General features: G+C 52.7%; 9 protein-coding genes and 1 non-coding gene across 10 annotated transcripts; 5 read left to right on the top strand and 5 right to left on the bottom strand.

Annotated features, from left to right (window-relative positions):
- Window positions 1-324: 324 nt before the first annotated feature.
- SMAC4_07858 (uncharacterized protein) lies at window positions 325-2,221 on the bottom strand. The gene is made up of 2 exons (XM_003345134.2): window positions 1,812-2,221; window positions 325-1,742 (listed from the first exon to the last, which is right to left on the bottom strand). Exons 1-2 carry the CDS (start codon window positions 2,008-2,010, stop codon window positions 469-471), a joined length of 1,473 nt encoding a protein of 490 aa, XP_003345182.1. The 5' UTR covers window positions 2,011-2,221; the 3' UTR covers window positions 325-468.
- Window positions 2,222-2,400: 179 nt separating this feature from the next.
- SMAC4_07857 (uncharacterized protein) lies at window positions 2,401-4,127 on the top strand. Its single transcript, XM_003345133.2, has 2 exons — window positions 2,401-2,611; window positions 2,684-4,127. The coding sequence occupies exon 2, from the start codon at window positions 2,759-2,761 to the stop codon at window positions 4,112-4,114; it is 1,356 nt and encodes a 451-aa protein (XP_003345181.1). The 5' UTR covers window positions 2,401-2,611; window positions 2,684-2,758; the 3' UTR covers window positions 4,115-4,127.
- A 31-nt stretch (window positions 4,128-4,158) lies between these two features.
- SMAC4_07856 (uncharacterized protein) lies at window positions 4,159-5,295 on the bottom strand. The gene has a single exon (XM_066090704.1). It carries the CDS (start codon window positions 5,095-5,097, stop codon window positions 4,369-4,371), a length of 729 nt encoding a protein of 242 aa, XP_065946991.1. The 5' UTR covers window positions 5,098-5,295; the 3' UTR covers window positions 4,159-4,368.
- A 213-nt stretch (window positions 5,296-5,508) lies between these two features.
- On the top strand, window positions 5,509-7,385 carry SMAC4_07855 (uncharacterized protein). Its single transcript, XM_003345131.2, has 2 exons — window positions 5,509-7,067; window positions 7,131-7,385. The coding sequence occupies exons 1-2, from the start codon at window positions 6,228-6,230 to the stop codon at window positions 7,164-7,166; spliced, it is 876 nt and encodes a 291-aa protein (XP_003345179.1). The 5' UTR covers window positions 5,509-6,227; the 3' UTR covers window positions 7,167-7,385.
- Window positions 7,386-7,573: 188 nt separating this feature from the next.
- Window positions 7,574-8,956, bottom strand: SMAC4_07854 (uncharacterized protein). The gene is made up of 3 exons (XM_003345130.2): window positions 8,587-8,956; window positions 8,393-8,526; window positions 7,574-8,331 (listed from the first exon to the last, which is right to left on the bottom strand). Exons 1-3 carry the CDS (start codon window positions 8,668-8,670, stop codon window positions 7,923-7,925), a joined length of 627 nt encoding a protein of 208 aa, XP_003345178.1. The 5' UTR covers window positions 8,671-8,956; the 3' UTR covers window positions 7,574-7,922.
- Window positions 8,957-9,112: 156 nt separating this feature from the next.
- Window positions 9,113-12,614, bottom strand: SMAC4_07853 (uncharacterized protein). Its single transcript, XM_003345129.2, has 4 exons — window positions 12,034-12,614; window positions 11,828-11,976; window positions 11,667-11,768; window positions 9,113-11,609 (listed from the first exon to the last, which is right to left on the bottom strand). Exons 1-4 carry the CDS (start codon window positions 12,076-12,078, stop codon window positions 10,016-10,018), a joined length of 1,890 nt encoding a protein of 629 aa, XP_003345177.1. The 5' UTR covers window positions 12,079-12,614; the 3' UTR covers window positions 9,113-10,015.
- Window positions 12,615-15,061: 2,447 nt separating this feature from the next.
- On the top strand, window positions 15,062-15,616 carry SMAC4_09689 (uncharacterized protein; the record flags this gene model as incomplete). Its single annotated transcript, XM_066090999.1, has 1 exon — window positions 15,062-15,616. The coding sequence occupies one exon, from the start codon at window positions 15,062-15,064 to the stop codon at window positions 15,614-15,616; it is 555 nt and encodes a 184-aa protein (XP_065946992.1).
- A 172-nt stretch (window positions 15,617-15,788) lies between these two features.
- On the top strand, window positions 15,789-15,895 carry SMAC4_13703. The gene is made up of 2 exons: window positions 15,789-15,826; window positions 15,854-15,895. It is a non-coding gene; the product is annotated as a tRNA-Leu (tRNA).
- Window positions 15,896-17,056: 1,161 nt separating this feature from the next.
- Window positions 17,057-18,253, top strand: SMAC4_13704 (uncharacterized protein; the record flags this gene model as incomplete). Its single annotated transcript, XM_066091553.1, has 1 exon — window positions 17,057-18,253. One exon carries the CDS (start codon window positions 17,057-17,059, stop codon window positions 18,251-18,253), a length of 1,197 nt encoding a protein of 398 aa, XP_065946993.1.
- An 834-nt stretch (window positions 18,254-19,087) lies between these two features.
- On the bottom strand, window positions 19,088-19,541 carry SMAC4_13705 (uncharacterized protein; the record flags this gene model as incomplete). The annotated part of the gene is made up of 3 exons (XM_066091554.1): window positions 19,088-19,295; window positions 19,369-19,381; window positions 19,454-19,541. 3 exons carry the CDS (start codon window positions 19,539-19,541, stop codon window positions 19,088-19,090), a joined length of 309 nt encoding a protein of 102 aa, XP_065946994.1.
- Between the last annotated feature and the right edge of the window lie 2,792 nt (window positions 19,542-22,333).

Here is a 22,333-nt window from a genome sequence, read left to right on the forward strand (position 1 = left end):
GCCCCTCACGTGGCCTAATGTCGCAAAATCCCTCCAAAGCATCCTGTCTTGAGATGGCCTGCCCGACACTTGCTGTGTAGTTACCGCTCGGTCTGTGGCAATGCGCAAGACACACGTCATCGTGGGCGGAGCAGACCGAGGCTGTTCAGCATCGGAAATCGAGGCCGGTTCCTTATACGGTTGGCGGCAACCACTGGGGAAGGTCGTCCAGGTTTGATGAGACTTTGTAAGACGGCGACTGACGGTTGCAACCACGGGAGATTTGCGGGATCCGTGGATTTGTCAGAGGTTCCATAGAGTTGGCGGCTTGGTTGTTGGTCAATGGGTATCTTGATAAGCAGATGAGCATGAATAAACAAGTAACTTTGATACATTGTTGGTCTAAATCTCCCGCACAAGCCAACCGATTCCCGATCCTGAACACCTTTTGTTTCCCAAACACGAAAATTTTTCCTCTTCTGCTGTTGTTTATACGCTGATGGTACGGAAGACGCTGAACTGCTCGCCGGTAGCGACAAGGGCACCGGGTATTTGGGGGTGCCAGTGGAGCTCCTTGACCATGTTCTGGTAGTGGACGAACAGGAGCTGGGGAGGGACGTCGGAGACACCGGCGGTATCCCTGCTCTCCTCGTCATCCAACTCGACAGCCAGATCCCAGAGAGTGACGGTGTTGTCGCCAGCGGCAACGGCAACGATACTGTCGTCTGTAGGGTGCCACTCAATGCTGGTGATTTGCTCGTGATGGAAGTTGAAGTTGGCCAGAGGAGCGGGCTTGGCCGAAGGGTTGCTGCTCCATTGACGTAGATCCCAGACAGCCCATTCACCATCGTCGGCACCGGTAGCAAGGAGATGGCTGGTCTGGCGGCACCACGACATGACGTTGACATCGTATTTGCTGATCTGCATGGTGAGAGCGGGCGCGCGGCTCTTGCTGCGGACATCCCAGACACGGACGGTGCCGTCGCTGGAGGCAGAGGCGAAGACGTTGGCCTCGGAAGGACTCCACTGGATCTCCTCGACACTACCGGTGTGGCCGCGGAAGGGACGAGTGTCGGTGACGAAGCCGCCGCCATCGGTGCGGGTGGTAACGTAGATCAGACCGTCGTTGTCACCGGTCAGAAGCTTGCCGGCCGGGTGGAGAGGCGACCAGTCAACACCGTAACCCTCAGACTTGTGGGCGCGGATGGTGCAGACGGGCTTGTTCTGTTGGGGAGTGACAACCATGCCGGGGGTATCGAAGGAGGCGAGATGGGGAGTGATGTCGTGGATGAGGACCTGGGAGGACTCGGTCATGGTGGCGGTAAGGGTGGTGGGAGGCCTCGAGGGGTCCTGGGAAGGCGACTGGTGGGAGCGTATCCTGTTGGTGGTGGTGTTGAGAGGGATGCTCTTATGCTCGAGAATGGGGTCGGTATCCTCATCATCCGAGTCCTCGTCGTCGGAGTCCTCGCCATCGTCGCCCTGCATCTTGCTGAGGCCGCTGAACTTGATGACGAGAAGAGAGTTGTCGCTAGCCTGGGCGCTGTCGGCCTGGGTACCGGCGACGGTGTACATGGTGGCAGGGTAGACATTGCGGTTCTCGCCGAGGCCGTCGCGGATGATGTCGAAGGAAAGGCAGGGCCAGGGAGTGCTCAAGCTGTGAAGCATCTTGTAGGTCGTGGTATCGGGGGTGAGGGTCTGGCCGGCCTCGAGCTGTTGACGACCAACCATGAAGGTCTCGGGGCCGCCGTCGACGTCCATGGCGCCTATTTATTGCGAGTAAGGTCAGTATCTGTATCCGTATAATCATGAGAGGATTAACGTAATCATCGTACCCTCCTCGGCCTCTCTCTCGGCATCTGGGCGGCCATCGACACCGGCCTCGATGATCTCGTCTTCGCTCTCGAATTCATCCTCAAAGTCGTCCTCGAACTCGCCCATGTCGTGGTCCTTGTCGACATCCATAGCCTCGGGGCGGTCGCCGCCCTTGAGGGGGGCAGCGATGCTCTCGTCGTCGGCAGCTCTCTTGGACATTTTGTGTGTGATGTGATGTGTGGTGTGGTGTGGTGTGGGTGGTTGTTGAAGGAAAAAAGAGAGACCTGAGAGAGAGACGAAAAACAGAATGCAGAAGCAAAAAGTTTCAGCAATCGGATTGGCTACAACAGAAGGCACACAGCACTGTATAGTACTGTTCCGTTGACAGAAGGAATCGCAGGCCGCTATCAGAAGGGACGCGACTTCGCCATTGAATCCAACAATGTCAACCGAACTCAAATTCCACTTTCCAAATTTTTGAACTTTTTAGTGGGGCCCAATGGGATTGCCAAGCTTTCAGATATCCACAGCTACCCCGCGTTTGTGGCTCCAGGCACAGCCCGAGTCCAGGCTAGTGTATATGTGGCTTACGCAGTTCAAGATGTGGCTCAGGCTCAGCAATCACCCTGCTGCCGAATTATGACCGGAACATGTCCTCGCGGCCAAATTGGGACGTTTCCATTTTCCACCCATTCAATCCCGGATATGAAAACAGCCAACGAGTAAGCCGTGTTGCCTGAGCACAAACCCCCCTTGAATCGCAAAATGTCGTTAACAAGCGGAGCTACTCCTCCGTCTCCTCCGTCATATCCGAAAATGGGTTTGTACAGTACAATCATTTACTATGCCGGTATCAATACCTTGACGGCCGTGACTGACCAGGTTCGAACAGCCTCAACACCCTGACAAGAGTTCACGATGCCATTCTAGGAGCCAATTGTCGAACCACATCTAGCACCCCCTCAAGATGGTCCGTAGCATGGCACGCCCACGCGGCGTCCTCACCCTCATGGCCATCACCAGCCTTGTCACCGTCTGGCTGTGTCAACTTCCCCAGCTAAACATCTACTCGTCCTCCAATACCGACATCACACGAGGTCCCATAGTCCAACGCCATCTTGACCTCTCCCTTCCCGATGCTCCTTTCATAGGCTGGCCGCTCGAGCGAGTTTGCTGGGAGACCACTTGGACTCCCAGTTTGGTCTTTGTTTGCGACAACAACTCCGGTGGCATCGGCAACATTCGCAACTACATGTTGACCTGCCTTCGCTACGCCATTGACGCTGGCGCAACCGGTCTTGTTATGCCACGAATCCGAATCCGGTCTGAAAAAGATCTATCCGACATCACAGCCGAGAACTATCAACCCTTCACCTACTTCTTCGATGAACCGCACCTCCGTCAAAGCCTTCAGTCGTCCTGCCCGCAAATCACCATCTACGATACCACGTCCGACGTGCCCAATGCTCCTGTCCCGTTCAAGGCCGAAGAGGTTACACCCAAGAACTTGGGGAGAAGAGGAGGCTGCGACAGAAGAGATCACAATAAACACACCGGCTTGTTTGCCTCCGCCTTTGCGAACCACTTGCGCTCCACTGCCGCCGAGTTCAACCTCCCGCACCCTCCCAGCCCCGACCACCCGCGCATCTTCCGGCTGACCTGGGGCGTCCAATTCGAATGGCCCGTCTTCCGCGACGGTCCCGAATTCGCTTCCACCTTCGGCGGTCTGTTGCGGTTCCGGCCTGACATCCTTGCCCTGGGAAGGAAAATTGTCGGACACATGCGCCGGCACGCGCGCCAGTTCGACGCCGACTCCCACTCGGGCCGGTTCGTCGGGTACCACCTTCGCACGGAGAACGATGCGCTCGACTTTTGGCCCAACTATGCGAACCAGAGCAAGACCTACTTGACAATGAGTCAGCAGATGGGATACGATATGAAAGCTGGCTACCTGGCCACGGGCAACGAGACGGAGGCGCGCAAGTTCTTCAAGGACTCGACGGTGCTTCATGGGATGCGAGTGACAACCAAACGCCTGCTCTTGCAGGACCACAACGACGATCTAGCGGCACTGGAGAAGCTGACATGGGATCAGCAAGCGCTGGTAGACTTTGTTGTCCTGTTGCAGAGTGACTTCTTCCTTGGGGTCAGTCCGAGTTCGTTCAGCATGAATGTTGCTCTCAAAAGGCATCTCCAAGCCGAGGGACTGCATACCCGGCCATGGAGGATAGGTGGCGAGGGAGATGGGAGGAGCTGGTTGATGGGCAAGTACCATCAGTTCTGGGAAGACTGGTTGTTCATGTACGAGACCATGTGGCCGTAGACCAAGTGGTACGGTGTTCTTTCGTTTGACAATTGACAGCGTCATCACAATATACACCATTTACATCATCATCCTTCTCGATTCTTTCGGCTCCATCAAGCAACCCAGTGGGGTGTTGCCCGTGCCCCCGGCTTTCTCTCTGTGATCCCAATTCCCAATCTTCTTGACCAAGGGGTATCATCATTCCAATATCAACTCCCGTCATCTTTCTTCCCGGCCCGGCCCAGCCTACTTTGTTCCGTGTACTCCATCCCCTACATCACAACACAACAATAACAACAAGCCGCGCACCCCGCCAAACACCCACCAAAGCAGGCCACGCAACAATTACTCGATCGCTGTTTCCCGTCTTCATGTTGGCATCCTACACGTCCATGTCCCCTCCTTCCGTCCCTCGGGTCGATCGGTACCTGACCTGCAATGGACGAGCGGATCCCTCCAGAGCTGCTACCGGCTACTGTTGGCTGTTGCGCTTCGAGGTCGTAGTAGTCCTGCTGGCTGGCGTTAGGGTGTTTTGCATCTGGTTGATAGTTGTGATGGTTGGAAGAAGAATACTCCTGGATGGGATAGGGCCGCTGCTGCTGCTGTAGTTGGTGTTGCAGCTGTTGCTGAAGTTCTTGTTGCTGCTGCTGCTGTTGATGTCTTTGTTCTTCAAGTTGTTGCCCAAGTTGTTGTCGCTGCAGTTCCCGCTGTTGCCGTTGCTGTTCGAGTTGTTGGTCCAGCTGTTGTCGCTGTCGTTCAAGAAGTTGTTGTTGGTGCCCTTGTTGCTGCTGGTTCAAGGAGTGAAAAGCACCCGCGGGCTCATTCACGTCTTGGCTATGCGCCTGTCTCCCTTCCTGGTTCCTGTCATCCGTGCCAATGACTGCTGCCTCGTAGCTGGGCGGAGGCGATTCGAGCTCATTCACTTCGGCTTGAGTCTGGGAGTGGTGGGATTCAGAGTACGATCGAGGATTCGGCTTTTGGATTGTGTTTCGTTCCGTCATTGTGTTGGTTCGGCTCTCACCTAGGCTCTTGACTGTTCAATCGAAGTCGATGGATGGATATAAGCGCCGATCCTGAAAGTTGCAAAACGGCAAAACGAATGAAAGACAGAAGACAAGCCACCGGCGAACATTGATGGGGTCCGTCAGCCTAAGGGCAATCCTTCATCCCATCCCGCATCAAAGCTGACTTGGGCCTGTTTCTGCCTTGTCAGCCATTCTGCCCAAGGTGGCCTCCCAGAACGTCACTCTCCCATTGTTTGTTCCCAATCTTCACTGCTATCTTGCTCAGCCCCAGCTCTTAACCCCTCACCACATGGAGAATGGCGTCCTATCAGAGAAACTGTGCCACGCTCCCGCGCCCTTCTTTGACCAAGCCACGATGCAGATTGGTTCAGCTGCCGCGATGGCTTACATGATGCTCTTATATCCGAGTTCGAGTTAGCCCCGAGGCCTGTGCTGTTGTGGTGACATATCAACATTGGGAGATTGTGTTGTGTCTGGTGGTGATGGCCTGATCCCATTTTGAATATCGCTTTTGGAGTTGAAGTTGGCCAAGTGGGAATCGACGTAAGGCGTGCAATGGGTAGCTCGACCTGTTGGTGCAATACTACAAGGCCTCAACACTGGTTGTCATCGATCAAGGGCTACCAGTCTGACAATGGATGCAGATCTACAACCATGTGCACCTTCAAATGTCCCCGTTCTACATCCTTTGACGTCGATGTTTTACCACAATCAAGCTACTATAAGTCTCACAGAAAGCTATGCCCAGCCCGGGACGGAGCGCCGAAGTTGAGGTCCGAATGCGGCAACCCCGGAGGCCAAGTTCCGAACCAACGGCCCTTCCTCGCACGCCATTGCAACGCTATCCCGTTGTCTTGGGATCATCTTCCGTGAACCGGGTTTCCATCTCCCGCTTTGCCCAGCTTGTCTAACATGGCGTAACATCCCGAGCTCAATGCTACTTCTAGAATGATCACGACTGTGATGCGGTGTACGCAACGGGCCGTCAACCCCTTGGTCTTGCCGTCGGGGAGTTCAAGCCAAGCCAAGATATAAACATGACCAAAGCACTAAGCCTTTGACCATCAGTCTTGTCCCAACGACAGTCTTTCTCTCGTCAATCCACTATGCGCGTGCTAGCATCCATCCCCTTCCTCGCGGCTGTTGCCTCCGCCCAAGGCAGCGCCTGGTCCCAGTGCGGCGGCGTAGGCTGGGCCGGTCCCACCAGTTGCGTCTCCGGCTACACTTGCACCAAGCTCAACGATTACTACTATCAGTGCATCCCTGGAGCTACAACCTCGTACGTACCCGGCTGCCAAGGGCCCACCGTCCCGATCTGGAAGCGCGACCCCGAAGGCCGTCCCATCGTCCAACGATATACTCCCGCGTGTCCAAGTCTCACCACGCTCACCTCCTCCTCTAGTGCCGCTCCCGTGACCACCACTCTCAAGACCTCGACCGTACCAACTTCGATCCGCTCAACCATCTTCGATTCTTCCCCCGGTGCACCCTCCGCCACCGCCGTTCCTTCCAACCCGAACCCGACCGTCCTGGAACCAGGCTGGTACTGGGTTCGCGCCGTTGCCGCTCCCAACTTTCACAAGTACCTCCAAGGCGGCAGCTCCTCTGCTACCTCCTCCAACCAGACCGCCCTTCTCGAGGACCACACCACCGCGGGACAGTTCAACATCATCGACGGCCAGCTCGTATTCAACACCAAGCCTTCTCAACTTTACCTCAACGTTGAGAACCCTGCCGATAAGACCCAGAGGAAGCTCAAGACTTGGTTCAGCACGACCAAGAATGCATATGGCACGTTCAAGTTCCAGGGTGATACCCTGACCTGGTCCGTGGCGGATATTAAGAGGCCGAATGAGGCTGCTTGGTTGGTGTGCACGGGACAGGAGGTGTTCATCAACACGGGCGCGTACCTGTATCAGACTCCCGCTGGATGTGCGGATCAGACTGTGAGTATCTCTGATGAGCATGAACGAGGACTGCGGATGAGACAGCTGCTAACCCGTGATTAGATCCACTCGTACGGTGGCTCGACTGCTGACCTTTGAAGGTCAATATTGGACGCCAGTAGTCTAAATTGGGTGGGAAGACGACGGAAGGTTGTTGATGATAGGCCTCACGGTTGTGTGACAGGCCCATACGCATGGACGGATGCTTCGAGTTAGCTTTCGATGTACATACTTGAGTTGAACATGCATATATCACCATCACATACCTGTCGAGACTCGAATGTCCTCTAGATGAATGTCCAAGTACGGCCAACCCACTGAGATTAACGTGGAAAGCATCGCCGACAAGCATTGTGCTAGATACCTACAATCTGCCTGTTACTCCTAGCATACTGGACGAGGCCTATCCCAGACCTTTTAGCGGACCGACGTAATGGCTAGGTATGGACCGCAAGGGCAGTAACAAAGGTTCAATGCAGATGATTGGGCTTCCAAAACAGCATATGCAAGGTGACATTAAGCCTTAGGTGAAGAATAAAACGAATCAACTAAACACCAAAACGCCAAGGGAGATTGAGCATAGGTCTCAAGCTAGTAAGTGGAAAGGAACCAGGATCAGACTCTACACCCCCTCCAATGTATTGTGTCAAGTCCGCATCACGGTTCGTGGGATATGTATCATCGTAGTTTATTTTTACCACAAGCTTCATTGCCCTTTTATTTCGTGAGATATCACAGGGCAGACCACAACCAGGCCAGCACAACCCAAGCTCCCATCCACCACGGAACCTGCATCGTCCCAGAACCACTCTTCCCACCGTCCTCCCCAGTTTCTCCCCCCTGGTGCCCCTTATCCTAGCAAGTGTTCAACATGCTAGTCAAAGCAGTCTTCTCGGCGCTGGTGATGGTCAAGGCCCAGGTATACTTGACCTGAACCCACGCCTTGGCATAAGTGCAGTAGAAGCTGGCAAGAGGGGGCTTCCAGGCATCGGGGCTCTTGTCCGACTTGGATTGATTAACGTTGTCGGTGACGGCCCACAGCTGGGGCGAGTTGAGATCGTTGGCGAACTGCTGGCGCTTGCTGGTGGTCCAGGCGTTGGCACCGGACACCCAGGCGTTCTTGAGAGGAACCATGTGGTCGATGTCGACGTCGGAAGCGGCGGTCCAGACGCCGCCGTCGTAGGGAGACACCCAGGTGCCGCTGGTGGCGGCGCAGGCCGAGCTGGTGACGACGTTGCTGCCGTCACGCTTGAGGACGGTTTCGCTAAAAAGGTGTTAGAGGATGTTACGCAGACAGACCACCTGCTATGGACGGAAACACATACCGGGTGTTGCAAGTGCCGGAGATGGTGATCCAGTGGGGGAAGAGATCACGGCTGTACCCGCCGTCGTCAACGTAGGCCTTGACGGTCAAGCTGGCGAGCTGCGTCTTGGCGTTGGCGGCGGTGGGGATACCAGGCTGTGATTAATGGTCAGTCATGAGATTCGCTGAGAGGATAGGTGTTGAGGATGAACGTACAGGAGTGGGAGCCGGAATAGGAGCCGGGGCCGCAAGGACCGATGAGGCGGCCGCCAACAGGGAAGCAACGAAAAAGGACTTCATATTGTCAAAGATCTCCTGGGTAATCCTCGGTGTCGGTGATGGAAAGGTGTGAGTGAAAACTGATGATCATGAAGAATCGACGACAGATCACTGAGTCCTTATAACTTGGAGGGATGATTCCCCTGCTGATCAAAGTCAACATCCGACGTCCTGCAACGGTTGGACCGCTCCCGAATACGTTGCACTCCATTCATCTGCACGTTCATAGTAACACCAAATCTGGGACGAACCGCCAACCATTAGGAAAGTATCGACCTTCACTTTCGGTATCTAGCGCGAAACGCAAACCACGAGAACACGGGAGGGATCAAGACCCCTGATTCGCTCTTCAAATAAACTCTCGATATGTGAACCCGTTCCGCGCGTCCAATGCCCAGCCGGATAGCCATTGAACATCACTTGACTCCCTATAACAATTCAGCCATTGCCGATGCAATACAACCCCAAGACATCCACAGCCCCAGCCTCAACCCCTTGCCAATCTTGCCCTGACTCGTCATCCGTCGCAGTGGGCGGTCATGTATAAGTGCCCGATTGGGATTGGCTACCCTTGACCACCCTACCTCAGCCAATAGATAACCACGATAAGGCCACGCATCTCTCCATCTATTCCATCACACATGCACGCGGCAATCTCGTGGGATCTCGTGGGATCTCGTGGGACGAAAAGGCCGTGGAGAAAAAAAGCCAACTTCCCGTTTTTATTTCCTAGTGATCTACATCACTTTATCGGTACAGTATCCAGTATCATCGTGGCATGCGCGGTCCCTGGTAGGATCGTCGGCAACCAGCCATCACCCCGCAACCAGCTCCCACGTTGGGGGTCTTCCCCGCCATAAAACCATCGCCAACTTCCTATTTCGGAATAAGACGCCGAGCGCGAAGGTGAGCAGATCAACACCAATCACCGCAACACCAATGAAGCGTGTCTGTGTGACAAAAAAATACCGCAAGTGAAACCCGGAACACCGGCTTAGGTCGAAGATGCTGAGGTGAGATGGACTTTGCTACTCAGAAAACATGAAGACGCCAAGAAGAAAACCAAGTGGGTGGCAGGCGATTGGTGTTCATGAAAACAGATAACAGAAGGGCAAACCCAGAGCGATTCGAAAAAGCGGATGGCAACAGCAGAAAGAGTCTCCCCAGGAAAAGGACAACCGCATCGGCATCGCACGCGCCAGCACACAGCAGGTGAAGTCGCAACAGGCAAGCATAAACTATCGATTGTGGCTTCAAAACGACGATGCGAGATCCCAAACCAGGGCAACAACATTTGCATACCGTACAAACTTACCATCAACGGTCATTTCCTATCATCACCAACACGTTCCTTTAATGTCTCACATCAAGCGTTCCCAGAAGCATCGGCCGTCTCCGCCTTGGGTATAGAGATCTTATCTCCCCCAGAGATCTTATCATTCGCAGTATCGGCATCTGGTTTCTCTTTCTCCGACTTCGCATCCGCGGTCTCAGTCTTGTCGGTGCTAGTGTCCGGCTTGGCCTTTGTCTCCGACGACTGGGACGTCTCTGACATCTTGGAACCCCAGAGACTGTACTTGCCAATGCTCGGTATGTTTGGTATGCCAGGCATGCTCGGCATACTAACGCTGGGCATGGAAACCTTGGGTATCTCCCACTCTGGCATCTCAGGCAGCTTCGCTGGTAGATATGACCGGATATTGGTACCTGTCTGTTGAGCGACGCCAAACAAGTGTCGCATGTAGGCCCGCTTCTGTTCGTTGATGGCCTTCTTCTTATCGGGGTCTGCAGTATCGTCGTCATCGTTGCCGTGTTCAGGGTCGTCAGGGAGGGGCACAAGCGAAGCAGCAGCGGCAATGTCGATGGGTGACTCGTCCGGGATGCCATCGCTGTCTGAGTCGTCTTCCTCGACCTCTTTGCCCACTTTCTTCTCGGCCTCTTTGGCCTTCTCCTCCGCAGTCTTCGCCTCTTGGTCTGCTTCATCGATCGCTTTGGCAATCTCCTCCGTCTCGGCAGTCTCTGGCTCGGCCGGCTCGGCGAACTTGGGATCATCCCAGATGTCAGTCTCGTCCTTGAACCAGGTGATAACCAGTTGGGCAGCTTCGTTGGTCATTCTTTCGTAGCCCTTGTTCTTCTCCGGCTTGAAAAGGTTGACATGTGCTTCGATCTCGTCCTTGGCCTCGGCAACGACATGCCTGTTGAAGAGCCCGTTGCACGGCTGTCCCTCACTGGGTATGGCACAGAACGTCCTCTCGGGCACGAAGTAACCGCCACTCCAGTACCCGTTCTCTCCGAGTGACGCATATATGTCCTTGATGCCAACTCCCTGCACAGCGGCTAATCTTTCCAGTCGTCGGTTCAGCTCGTTTTGCTTCAGTAGAGCGCCGACAAAGGTAAAGTGATCAGACAGCCATGCGAAGGACTGTCCGACGTTGCCGCGGTTGATGTATGCCAGCCCCTGACCGAGCGCATCGACGCTTTGCTGATATCCCTGGATCACGTCCTCCTTCTTCAGGTTCTTGACTGTGCGCATGCCCTCGAGGATCTCTTTCCTGTGCATGAAGGCCGCCACACCACCCGCGGCAATGACACCCACCGTGCCAGTACGGACGGCAATCAGCTGCCATGCCTTGAGCGCGGGGTGGGATCGCCGGGGGACCGATATGCTGCGGGAAACGGCCTTGGTAGCGGCCATAGCTGTGCGTTTCGAGGCAAGACTGGCAAGTGTAGCTGGGGCGGCGGCAGAGAGGGCTGTCATGACGTTGAAGACATTCGAGACCTTTTGGTAGTTGGAGAAGGCGCCGTAGACAAACATGGAGCGAGCGAGACCATTGTAGGGAGTGTCGAAGGCGAGGATGCCTTGGATCATAGGGAAGATGGGACCGGTAGGGTTCTCGGATTCGGCGTTGCGGCGGCGTTCGTCTAGGATACGGAAGAGGGTGTCACTTGCTACAAAGCCGCTGTGTGGAGTTAGTGAAGGACTCTGGAACAAACAGGGAGATAGGTTATGGACTTACCCCATTGAATGAGCGACGAGGATCACGCCGACATTCCGGTCGGTGGGAGGCCATGGTGCTTGTAGGTGTTCCTTTCGAAGTTCCATCACCCGCTCCTTGAGCCTATTGACCGTCAGTTGTTGTCAACGCAGCGCCGTCTTTGTGGTTTCTTATTCGCGTACCATTCTAGAAAAGCTTCGGTGGTTTGGGCCAGCTCTCCCTTGGTCTCGTACTTTGGATAGACGACGGACGCCACATGGTGGTCGAGAAGGTTGCTTGTGACGGTATCTTTGAGGTGCTTTGGGAAGTTGCGGAAGGTGTCATCGTCACCCTGTCGTAGGAAAGGTCAGAAAAACTGTGGCTGCTGTCGTGGGGGGTATGGACCGACCTTGAAACCGTGGATAAAGCACAGCAGGAGGATGCGCTTCGCCATGGTGGAGTGTTGTCTGGAGACGGGAAAGCGAGATGTGACGGCAGAAGCAAAGGATCCTGTTGACCAGTAGGTAACAGGACGTCGCCGATAGCTGGATAACGAGGTTGGATTGATACTAGGATAGATGGCGGAGCGAAAAATGCTTGATGAACATCGAGCAAGAGGAATGGTGTAGGGACGTAGGGCAACGGGCGCAACACACCCAGACGGACTGAGATGTGTTTCTCAGCCCATTTCATTCGAGTGCGATCGAGTCGGAGTCGGTGCAACGAGCAACTTCCAGGTTTTACGCAGTGTTCGTGGTTCTAGGACGACCACCTGAACAGTTTGGCAGCCACGGACTGGTTGCAAACGAATCATATGTCACGGGTCCATTGCGGTTGCTTATGAGTCGGGTGCGAGGTACCAAAAATGCGTGTGTGTAAACAGTGGAAGACTTCCGCCGACGTCATCGATCCAAGAGCATATGCAACCACTACCGTTACCCCGCACATTCCGCTTTTGAGCGCGTACGGATTTCAAGGCATGGCGGGCCGTGAACAAGCCAGAGTTTTATGTAGACTACCGGTTGGGGGTCTCTATCAACCCTAACGACGAACTAAAAGAGTTGGACAGACGCTCTTTACACCACCTCCTCGCGACCAGGTCTGGCCACGGGGATTTCAAGGACTACCACGAGCGCTTCGAGCACGAGGACGCCCTGCTGACATGCTTCTGTGGAAGCTGGAAGAATCCCTTCCATCCCTTTTTCTGCAGGAAGGCATATGCAGTTTCCCCCGTCACGGGCGAAGCGGCTACGCGGGAGAATCTCTCCCTTGCTATTGGAATTTACTGGCAGCGCTTCATCGCTAGAATCCAGACCTCGCACTTCTTTTTATGGACTTGCATGAGAAAGGCATGGCGCCAGACACTCTGGCAACAGCACACTGACGGCGGTGGCGCCGCTGACAACCTTACGGGGTTTTTACGGAGTAGAGGGGTGGAGGTTGACCATGGCCACGACATTGAGAGGGTTACGATGGACTTGGACAGGCTAGTTCACCGTGCAAGGAGACGGGAGGAGGCCTTGCGGGAGGAGGAGAGCGAGAGCGAGAGCGGAGAGGAGTGATTTTGTCATTTCTTTTACCTTTTCCTTTATGCTACAGGTTCCGTCATATACTGGCGGCTCGCCCACTGGGCGATTCGATTATAAGTGTTGGGCCGCGTTTACGCTATGGGCAACACATGATTTACACTGGCAATAGGCCTCGGTTTGCTCTCGGATTAATGCTTTTGGTGGACAGTTAGGGCATTGCTCTTAATTTTGTATGCTAGACTCACCGGTGCGGCACGTCTCATGCCCTACGGGAGGCGGAGGTAGACGTTAAAAATAACAACAACAACAACAACAACAACAACAACAACAACAACAACAACAACACCGAGCGAGCGATGCTACATGCCAAGACCAGTGTCACGACAACGTCCCTCGGTATATCCACTCAAATGGAGTGATTGACAGTATAGTCATTCTTCCGACACTTGTTCCTGCAGCGTCCTTGAAGCCGACGTTTAAAGACCATGGTGATCTTGGGAAGCATTTGCTAACGGTTGACGTATAATGGACCGAGAAAAGAGCGTGATCCTCTGGCGATCGTAGGGTTGCATCGCGCCAGCTGTCCGTCAGCCGAACAACGCTAACGTTCAGGTCGGGCGTGCCTCTCAGCCTTCTTCCTCGAACACGTCAACACATATCCCCGCTAGCAGGATGTTAGATATTCAACGTAAGGAAACCACTTCTCTTTCGGCCGGCCGTTATAAGATAAGCAATTGGATCCAGAACGGGAGTAGCTATGGATGTGACCCACGAACCCTGTCCGTATTGCGGAAAGGCTCGAAAGGTCTTGCCTAAGCAGCAGAAGAAGTCGGAGGTAAGACGATTGCAATACACGGAACTACGATACGTTTCCTTAACTTGTGTCAAACAGTAAGCACTAACATTTATGCCACTCAGTGGGTGGTGAGCGTCCAGTCCTATCTGCCATCCATGAAGCTTGCTCCAGTTGCGGCTCCGAAGGATGACCAAGCAGCCTTCGACGAACCGCCTCCAATAACGTCAACGTCATCAACCACATCGTACCGACACCCCTACCTTTCAGCACGATCACCGCTAGAGAGGCTTCCACTAGAGATACGGGAACACATATGCCAGCTTATCCGATTGAAGAACTCTCATCCGGCACCTCGCTGGGCGCACTACGTAAAATGGGAAGACAGGCACCAGCCATGCAACCGCAGGAGGTGCTGCCAGAAGTCTCTATGTGCCTTATCACTGGTCTCAAAATCCATAGCTGCTCCAGCACAGCGCGCTCTGTTTGAGGACATTGTTCTCGACAAACCTCGGACACTTGTTTACTTTTGCAAAGGCCTGCTCCTGTACCCCAAGAACCGCGGCTATATTCGACATATTGCCGTGAAATATCACAAGTACATGGGACAGCGTGAACCATACGACATGTCGGGTGACAGACACAGTCACCCTTACAACAAACCCGATGCTTCTGCGTTCGTCAACGTACTTGGACCCGTGATAATGGAACAAGGAGCGAGCTGTCCTTGGGCCACGGCCTTCCTCCGTCAAGCCTACCATTCATATCGTGAGAAACTTGAAGCTGCTGGTGTTAGTTATAGTGCCGAGGCTTTCAGGAATATTACGGATGCAATCTTTGGACTCGTCGTTTATTTCTCCCCATCGTTACAATCACTTGCCCTCAGCGGCTCGGGGACACCCTGGATGCAGCCGTTTCAGTACCAGAAAAAGCTTTTCCTATATCACAGTCCACCAATCACGACACTCAGCCTCGATCTTTCCGTCCTTCAGGTACTCTTTGGAAGTCCTGAAACCGGCTATTCTCATAACTGGCACCCATGCCTGTCCACTGTGCAGAGCCTTACCCTCAAAGGGTTTGATCCCTTGGAGGTGAGAGGGCTGGACGACGCGGCAATGTGTCTGGGCAGCCTGTTCGACTGGTTCTGCATGAAGCCGCGACTAAAGAGACTTGAGATCAACGGCTACGACGAGACACTGGGTCTTGAAAGTGATCACACCTGGAACACGATTCTGCCCTTGTTCAAAGACACGCTTGAGCATCTCTCCATGAGCGGCTACATGGAACCTATCGACGAAGACCAAATGACGGATCGCTTTGGTCCCAGCCGCATGTTAACTTGCCTACCGGAACTCGAGAAGCTGGCTTACCTTAAGGTCCCCTTGCATTTTGTCAGCTCACATAGACCGCAGCTGATTCCAGATATGGCACATGCAGCTCCCCCAGGCGACGCTGACTTTGGAGAGTCCGACACCAATAACGACAACAAAAATAACAACCAACAGGACCCGATTACCGCAAGAAACATCCGCCAGCAGATCATGGTCGAATTCCCTTCGTTGCTTAAAACAGTCGATATCATCGAGTATGTGAACCACAGGGAAAGCATCCAAGGAATACAGGACTGGAACGAGATCCGAGAGCGGGATACATATCGTCTTAGACTCTAAGGCCGACGACGACAAAGTCAGAACGGATTTTATGTTATACACTTAACCGTTAACAACATACCTTTCCCAGCGGCGCCGTTGATCAACCCAGTGCATTCACCAGAGTGAGAAGTTTGGCTCGTGCAAGACTGCCGACATATTCCCATCCCAGACACCAGAATAAGATCAACAAGGCAAGATGGCCGGGCGGTCTAAGGCGCCACGTTAAGGTTAACCCTTAATCTTCTCTAAAGAGTTCCGTGGTCCGAAAGGGCGTGGGTTAGAATCCCACTCTTGTCATATTAGTTATCGTTTCATCAGCTGAGCTCCGGTTGATGAGTTTCTCTTTTTCCCCCAAAACTTTTTGGTAGTGGTGGTGGCGCGCGAGTCATGTCCAGCCCACCGGACTATGCGCACGAACATTTTGCTCCCGTGTTCCTAGGTGCAGAGAGCAAGCCTATAAGTGGTCGATTGAACTAGAATGAGCACATACGACCATACCCACTGGAAAACTCGGGATCCCGTCCGCTCTCCCATAGATAAGCCAATGAGGGCCAGACTAGTAGTTGGGTCGGTGACGACCAGCGAATCCCTGGTGTTGTATGTTTTTTGCTTCCTCTTTTTTTCCTTTTCGTTCTTTTTTCTCCCTTTCTTTTATTTTTCTCCCTTTCTTTTATTTTTCTCCCTTTGTCCGTCTCTTTATCTTTGTTCGACCTGTATCGAGCATCTTCTATTCTTGAATTGCCGCCCCATAATATACTGTTGGAAACACCAATGCCGTCCTTCCACCGCCCTTTCCTACCTGATTTGGATACCTGCATGCATCGCGTTTACTTCCTTTCCGTTGATGGGCAAATGGACGGGAGGCTGGCGCATGTAACCCACACCTCCCTCTTGGATCTCGGGAAGGTGCTCTCGGCCAGTGGGATCATGAAAGTGATAAAACCTGAACAAACGGAGGTAATGGGAACCGACAACCAGTTCTTCTTCTTCTTCAGTTCCCCATCTCCTTCTTTTTTGAGCCAAGGACCATTGCTGTGACCGACACTTACTGGCGGCAACATCTCACTGTCGAATCTCGGTAATCCTCCTTTCGAAAGCGTTCATCCCATTTTCTCTCTCCTCCAATTCCGGAGTTCTTCCGCCTCGATCTCGCCAATCAAATCCCCAGTGTCTCCCATGAACACCATAATCTCCTGCCTAGAAAACAGAGGCTCAAAGGACCAGCCCGATAACATGAAGATGACCGAGGAGGATGTCAATCAACCACCCGGAACGGCCAAAACAAAGGACGGCAACGATCAGCTCACGTCGACAACCTCAAGCGACCTGCAAAAGCTATCAATTGACGGGCCAGCTGGAAGCACTCCCTCCATGTCGCATCAGCGACCATCATATACCATAACAACAACGACAACGAAGAAAGTAACCTTCTGGTCCCTCCCCCGCGAACTCCGCGACATGATATGGAACGAAGCTCTCCCCCCAGCGGACGAGATCTTCCCAGCCAACATATCCTGCACCTGCCCATTCGAAGACCTCGAGACGCACATTCGCAACAGGAATGCCATGCCGATAGCGATTGGACAGACGTTTCCGGGGCTTGTGTATGCTCCCCAGGTCTTCAGCTGCCAGCCGCCAGTCTTGGCCCACGTCTGTCGGGAATCGCGCGAGCAAGCGCTGAGACGGTACGAGGCGGCGTATAAGGGGTTTGATTCCACCACCGACCAGGAACTTCATTCATATTCGACGACCAAGTTGTTCCTAGGGGAGAAAGGGAAATTGCGGTGGATTTCGGGGACGGTTGCTCGGTACTTGTGCGTCGATGTTGCTGGTACGGATCTTGAGCTGAACGTATACGACGAAGAAGATCCTGAGGAGCATGAGGAAGAGGCGCCGGACGTCCAGGTGGAAACGGAGGAGGAGGAGGACGGTTACGGTTCACCAGTGCCATCCCAAGAGAGCGATGACGAGCTAGAGGCGCCACCACTGGGACAAAATGACGTCCAAGAGGCCATGACTCCCGACGGAGATGACGACAATAACGCAGAGACGGACGTTGAAGAAGAGTGTGGAACCTGGGAGGGATATCTCAACATTTTGGAGGAAGCTCCTCTTTGGGAGCAGGATGACCTGCTGGTCCTTCGCTGCCTGTGGACGGGCACGGATCGTCAACCAACGACGACCACCATCATCTCCAACTTTGTCCGATCAGCCTTGCTTGATCTTTTGGCGAGGGCCAAAGACTACCAGATCATGGTAGTTTGTAGTCTCCCGGGCGGTCATGACACTATCCCCTTTTCCTGTCACGTAATCAGGGATTGGGGTGTATTGGCTAACCGAGCTCCCGGCTGCACCTTCGACAAGCGGAACTATAACCCTACAGGTAGTATGAAGCGCTTCGTGGATATTCGCAACCTCGATGAAGTAATTGGGTTTGTGGGCCTCGTCAGGATGATCTGGTGTTATGACCTTTCTGAAGAAGAACAGGAATTAGAATCCCTTCTCTACGAGGGGGAGCTGCAAAAACGACTGGTGGCTGAGTGTCTGGAGCCTTTCGAGACGTTGTGGGCCGAGGAAGGGAAAGATATCATCAAATCGTCGCGATACGGACGGATGCCCAAGCTCGGAGTCGTTGTTGAGACGGAACAAAGGTAAGGTAGTAGCGTACGCAGCATGAAGGGGGTATCGACTGGACTGGGGACTGGTGTGTGCACAGACGGGGCGACATATACGTGCTACAAAATACATCATTACCGATGGGTCAGTCTGGGAACGGAAGCCAAGGGTTTTGAGTGGTCAGATCTGAAGATACGATGGGTTATAACTTGTTCCTTGGTAAGTTCGGAGGTTCTCATCACAAGACAACCTTACTTTACCTTTCCCCATGTGTCCTTCAGACTTGGCATACGAAACATGATAGTGAGACGTCTTTCTGTTCTTTGGAATTCATTAGAAGATGCACGTGAAGTAGGTAATCAAGTTGAACGATCCCAGCAATGGAAAAATAAATCCATGCACACAGCAGCAGAGGTAAGTATAGAAAGCAATCGCTGACAATGACGAAGTGAAGCCAGCATCTTCTATATCGCAAGCCAATAAACATTTAGGAATGGGCTCGTTCGTCGCGGGACTTGGCTTTGGTTGTCTACGATACCAGTGTGGTCCAAAAAGCTTGGGTTCACGGAAAAAAAGAGACCTCCAACAACAAACGGCGACGAAACAATAACCATGCACTAGTAATTAAATCGATTCCTTCAATACGGAAAAAACGTCGTTATACGAATGTTTCCTTCACATATAGAGCTCTCAAATTGTTATATCAGGGGTATTGCATCTGAGTGTCTGAGAGGGTCGACTTTTAACCAAGGGACTTTGGACCAGCTTTGAGCGCTACGTAGCCCAGTCTTTTGAAAAAAAAATTAAAAAAATTTGAACAGCAAGTTAGAGTCCTCATTCAGGTACACTTGTAATCCTTTAGATGATTTCTTTTCAATCAATTCGCCCCGTGGGCGACCAATCCGCAATGGTGCCAGTGAGCCAGTGAATGTGAATGTAGTCGAAGTAATTCAGTTGAAAGTTCAATTTCTTCCTTGCGTCTTCGATGTCGAAGCGGGCGTTGGAAGGTACCCGGCAAGGTTGAATCGGAGAAATATCGGTGCCAGTTACAGTGCAATTAGGATGTTCGTCCGCAAAGTCACTGTGATGAAGGAAAAAGAAGATGTTAGCAATCGAATATCGGCCCAAAATTATGTCTGACAAGTTCGTCTTACATGGCCGAGACTCCTGTAAGTAAAAATGATCAGTAAAGTGCAGTAATGGGGAAAGAGCAAGGGCCGTCAAAGTTCATCAGCTTACCAGTGCCGGTACCGATGTCAAGAGCTGTCCGAATTTTATCCTTGTCGAGCAGGGCCGGGTACAGCTTCCCATCGAACAACCTAGTCATAGCGTCGTGGAAGATGTCCAACAATTCATTTGCCTTCTCATCATTAGGCCCCCTGAGTGGCGCACATGGATCATTAGTTGGTTCATGTCTGGAATATCAACGGGTACGGCACTCGTCCTGCTAAAAGCATTCGAATATAGACGTACCAATACTCCCCATCAGTCACAGGACAAAAGGCCTGTAGGCTCCTGTGACAAGGGCAGTATTCTGGGCTTGGAACAGTAGTTCAATTCAGCTGATAAACTACTTTGGTCTCGAAGGCCTTGTTGATCCTTTCAACCTTCATGAGAAGGTCGGTGTGACAAGGGCAGTGTTCTGGGCTTGGAACAGTAGTTCAATTCCGCTGATAAACTACTTTGGTCTCGAAGGCCTTGTTGGTCCTTTCAACCTCTAGAGGAAGGTTGGGCTTCAAGGCCTTCTTATGCCAAAGGGAAACGGTACCTATCTAGTATGTACGGGTCTTTGTCACCTAAGGCTCCAAGGCATCTAGCAATCTGCATACATGTAGGTCTTTCTCGTATGACACCAGGAGTGTGGTGTATGCCCGTTTAACAGTGTGGCATATGCTCGTTTGACAGTGTGGCATATGCTCGTTTGACAGTGTGGCATATGCCCGTTTGACAGTGTGGCATATGCCCGTTTGACAGTGTGGCATATGCTCGTTTGACAGTGTGGCATATGTCCGTGTGACAGTCGGCCTTAAGGCCTTCTTATACCAAAGAAGGTTGGTACGTACCGAGCCCTGTGTGCCAGGCATCGGCGCGAGTCTATCTAGTTCATCTGCCTACAAGTAGATCTTCTGAATGCCAGCCTTCGTTCAGTTGCCCGTCGGTAATTCCGGTCGGTGGTTTAATCGATGAAAGTCGCCGGCGGATGTCCGTGTGGCATTCTGTCGGTAATTCCGGTCGGCAGTTTGACTGATGAATGTTACCGGCAAATGTCCGTGTGACAGCCGTGCCTGTTGGCCAAATAGTCTGGCCGAGGCAAGGCTGGCATTGTATGGCGAGGTTGGGTTGATGTCAAGCATTGAGGCTCTATTGAACTTCAAACCCAGGAGTGTAGGCAGATGTCCGTGTGACAGCTCCGAAGACTCATCGGCCACTGGGGACGCCGGGCCAGGTGTGGGCGACTTCTCCTTCATGGGAGGGGAACTCATTGTCAAGGATGGATATCGAAAACAATGAAATCGGTTCTGTGAACTGGATAAGCTGGCGGAGTCAATGCGTCTTTGGTGTTTTTGTGTGCCAGCGGTCCCTGTCACACGGACATTTGCCCACAGTTCTGGGTTAGATGTTCCGAGGCTTAACAGAACCTCAACACTTTGCATTAGCCTTGACTACCGATGGCGCTGAGCATCATCCTGAGGTTCCCCTTTCATCACGGGACGAGAGGGCACCGTTAGGGGCATGGTGAGATATGCACTGTTATACAATGTGCATGAAAGACAGGTCAGCCCGTGCATGCGTACGTGCAGCTCCAGTGACTGCTGGGCCACAATGACGACGGGACAAAGGCCGAGGCTAGAGGAAAGAAGGAGAATGGGTGAAAAGCAATCAGGAAGATCAACATGAAGACCGCTAGATAGATACCTCGAGGCATTAGGCAACAAGGCTCGGTACGCACCTCAGTACGTACCACGCCTCTTTGGCATAAGAAGGCTTTGAAACCCAGCCTTTGGTTGAAGGTTGAAAGGATCAACAAGGCCTTCGAGACCAAAGTAGTTTATTAGCTGAATTGAACTACTATTCCAAGCCCAGAACACTGCCCTTGTCACACCGTGTGACATATGATCTTAGCACAGCATCTGCAGCACCTTTTGCCTGCGCGGCAAAGGTTAAAGTGAAGGTGCAAATATTTGTGCTGGGTGTTGGGAAAATACAATACGGACTCATAAGAAAAGAAACCAACAAGTGTGTTTTATAAAGAGATCGGGAAAAAAAGAAGAAAAAAAGACATACAACACCAGGGATTCGCTGGTCGTCACCGACCCAACTACTAGTCTGGCCCTCATTGGCTTATCTATGGGAGAGCGGACGGGATCCCGAGTTTTCCAGTGAGTATGGTCGTATGTGGTTATCATGTGCTGTTGGAGGCCTTAAGTAGGTATTTCCTCAGCCGCTGCAGATGTGTGACGAACGGCAGTCTGACCTGCCTAAGTGGGATAGCTGAAGGTAGATAACTATTAGTAGACATTCGGTGAAGCCAAAATGTTCATAACAAATATGGTAGTGTTATACCGGTCTCGGTGATAATGATCAATCGACTACTGTCGAACTATCTGACAATCTGAGTTCTCCCGTATTTCTGAGTGTCTGCTCACTCATAATGTTGGCTCACTTGAAGGTCCTGGCTCACCTTATAAGCCCTCATAGTCCGTGAGCCCTCCTGGTTCTTCGCCCTACTGGCTACTCTGATCACACTGTCCCGCCTCTGCGTGGCTGTCGTATGCTGGTAGCTTGGTTGACCCGTGTGACTCGCTTGAGTTCGTAACAAGATGCCGGGTGAAGTAAGGACAGTGGATAATGATCGACCCGGACGATACTACCAAATTTGAAAGGATGCTTGCGACCTAATATGCGCTCCACAAATGCGACCAGTCTGCACGGCATCGGAATATTATGGTAAGTCCGAAGTGGCTACTCGAAGAAGAAATCATATTCGATATCATTCGCGCTGGCCCCGGCGGCCTGGTTATAACACGACCCTGGGATATCAGTGGGGGCAAGACGGAGAAGAGACTGAACCTCTTTGCGAATAGTGTCACGGCGCTGGCGGACCACTACATCACTAGG

This window comes from Sordaria macrospora, chromosome 4, assembly GCF_033870435.1.
Source record: "Sordaria macrospora chromosome 4, complete sequence".
NCBI classification, from domain to species: domain Eukaryota; kingdom Fungi; phylum Ascomycota; class Sordariomycetes; order Sordariales; family Sordariaceae; genus Sordaria; species Sordaria macrospora.

Bases quoted from the DNA above. Each gene is read 5' to 3' on its own strand.
- SMAC4_07856 (XM_066090704.1), bottom strand. From the start codon at position 5,097: ATGACGGAACGAAACACAATCCAAAAGCCGAATCCTCGATCGTACTCT.
- SMAC4_07855 (XM_003345131.2), top strand. From the start codon at position 6,228: ATGCGCGTGCTAGCATCCATCCCCTTCCTCGCGGCTGTTGCCTCCGCC. The intron at 7,068-7,130 runs GTGAGTATCTCT...ACCCGTGATTAG, and splicing joins CTGGATGTGCGGATCAGACT to ATCCACTCGTACGGTGGCTC.
- SMAC4_07857 (XM_003345133.2), top strand. From the start codon at position 2,759: ATGGTCCGTAGCATGGCACGCCCACGCGGCGTCCTCACCCTCATGGCC.
- SMAC4_07853 (XM_003345129.2), bottom strand. From the start codon at position 12,078: ATGGCGAAGCGCATCCTCCTGCTGTGCTTTATCCACGGTTTCAAG. The intron at 11,769-11,827 runs GTACGCGAATAA...GACGGTCAATAG, and splicing joins ACCGAAGCTTTTCTAGAATG to GCTCAAGGAGCGGGTGATGG. The intron at 11,610-11,666 runs GTAAGTCCATAA...AACTCCACACAG, and splicing joins CTCGTCGCTCATTCAATGGG to CGGCTTTGTAGCAAGTGACA.
- SMAC4_07858 (XM_003345134.2), bottom strand. From the start codon at position 2,010: ATGTCCAAGAGAGCTGCCGACGACGAGAGCATCGCTGCCCCCCTCAAG. The intron at 1,743-1,811 runs GTACGATGATTA...CGCAATAAATAG, and splicing joins CGAGAGAGAGGCCGAGGAGG to GCGCCATGGACGTCGACGGC.
- SMAC4_07854 (XM_003345130.2), bottom strand. From the start codon at position 8,670: ATGAAGTCCTTTTTCGTTGCTTCCCTGTTGGCGGCCGCCTCATCGGTC. The intron at 8,527-8,586 runs GTACGTTCATCC...CATTAATCACAG, and splicing joins CTATTCCGGCTCCCACTCCT to CCTGGTATCCCCACCGCCGC. The intron at 8,332-8,392 runs GTATGTGTTTCC...ACACCTTTTTAG, and splicing joins TCCGGCACTTGCAACACCCG to CGAAACCGTCCTCAAGCGTG.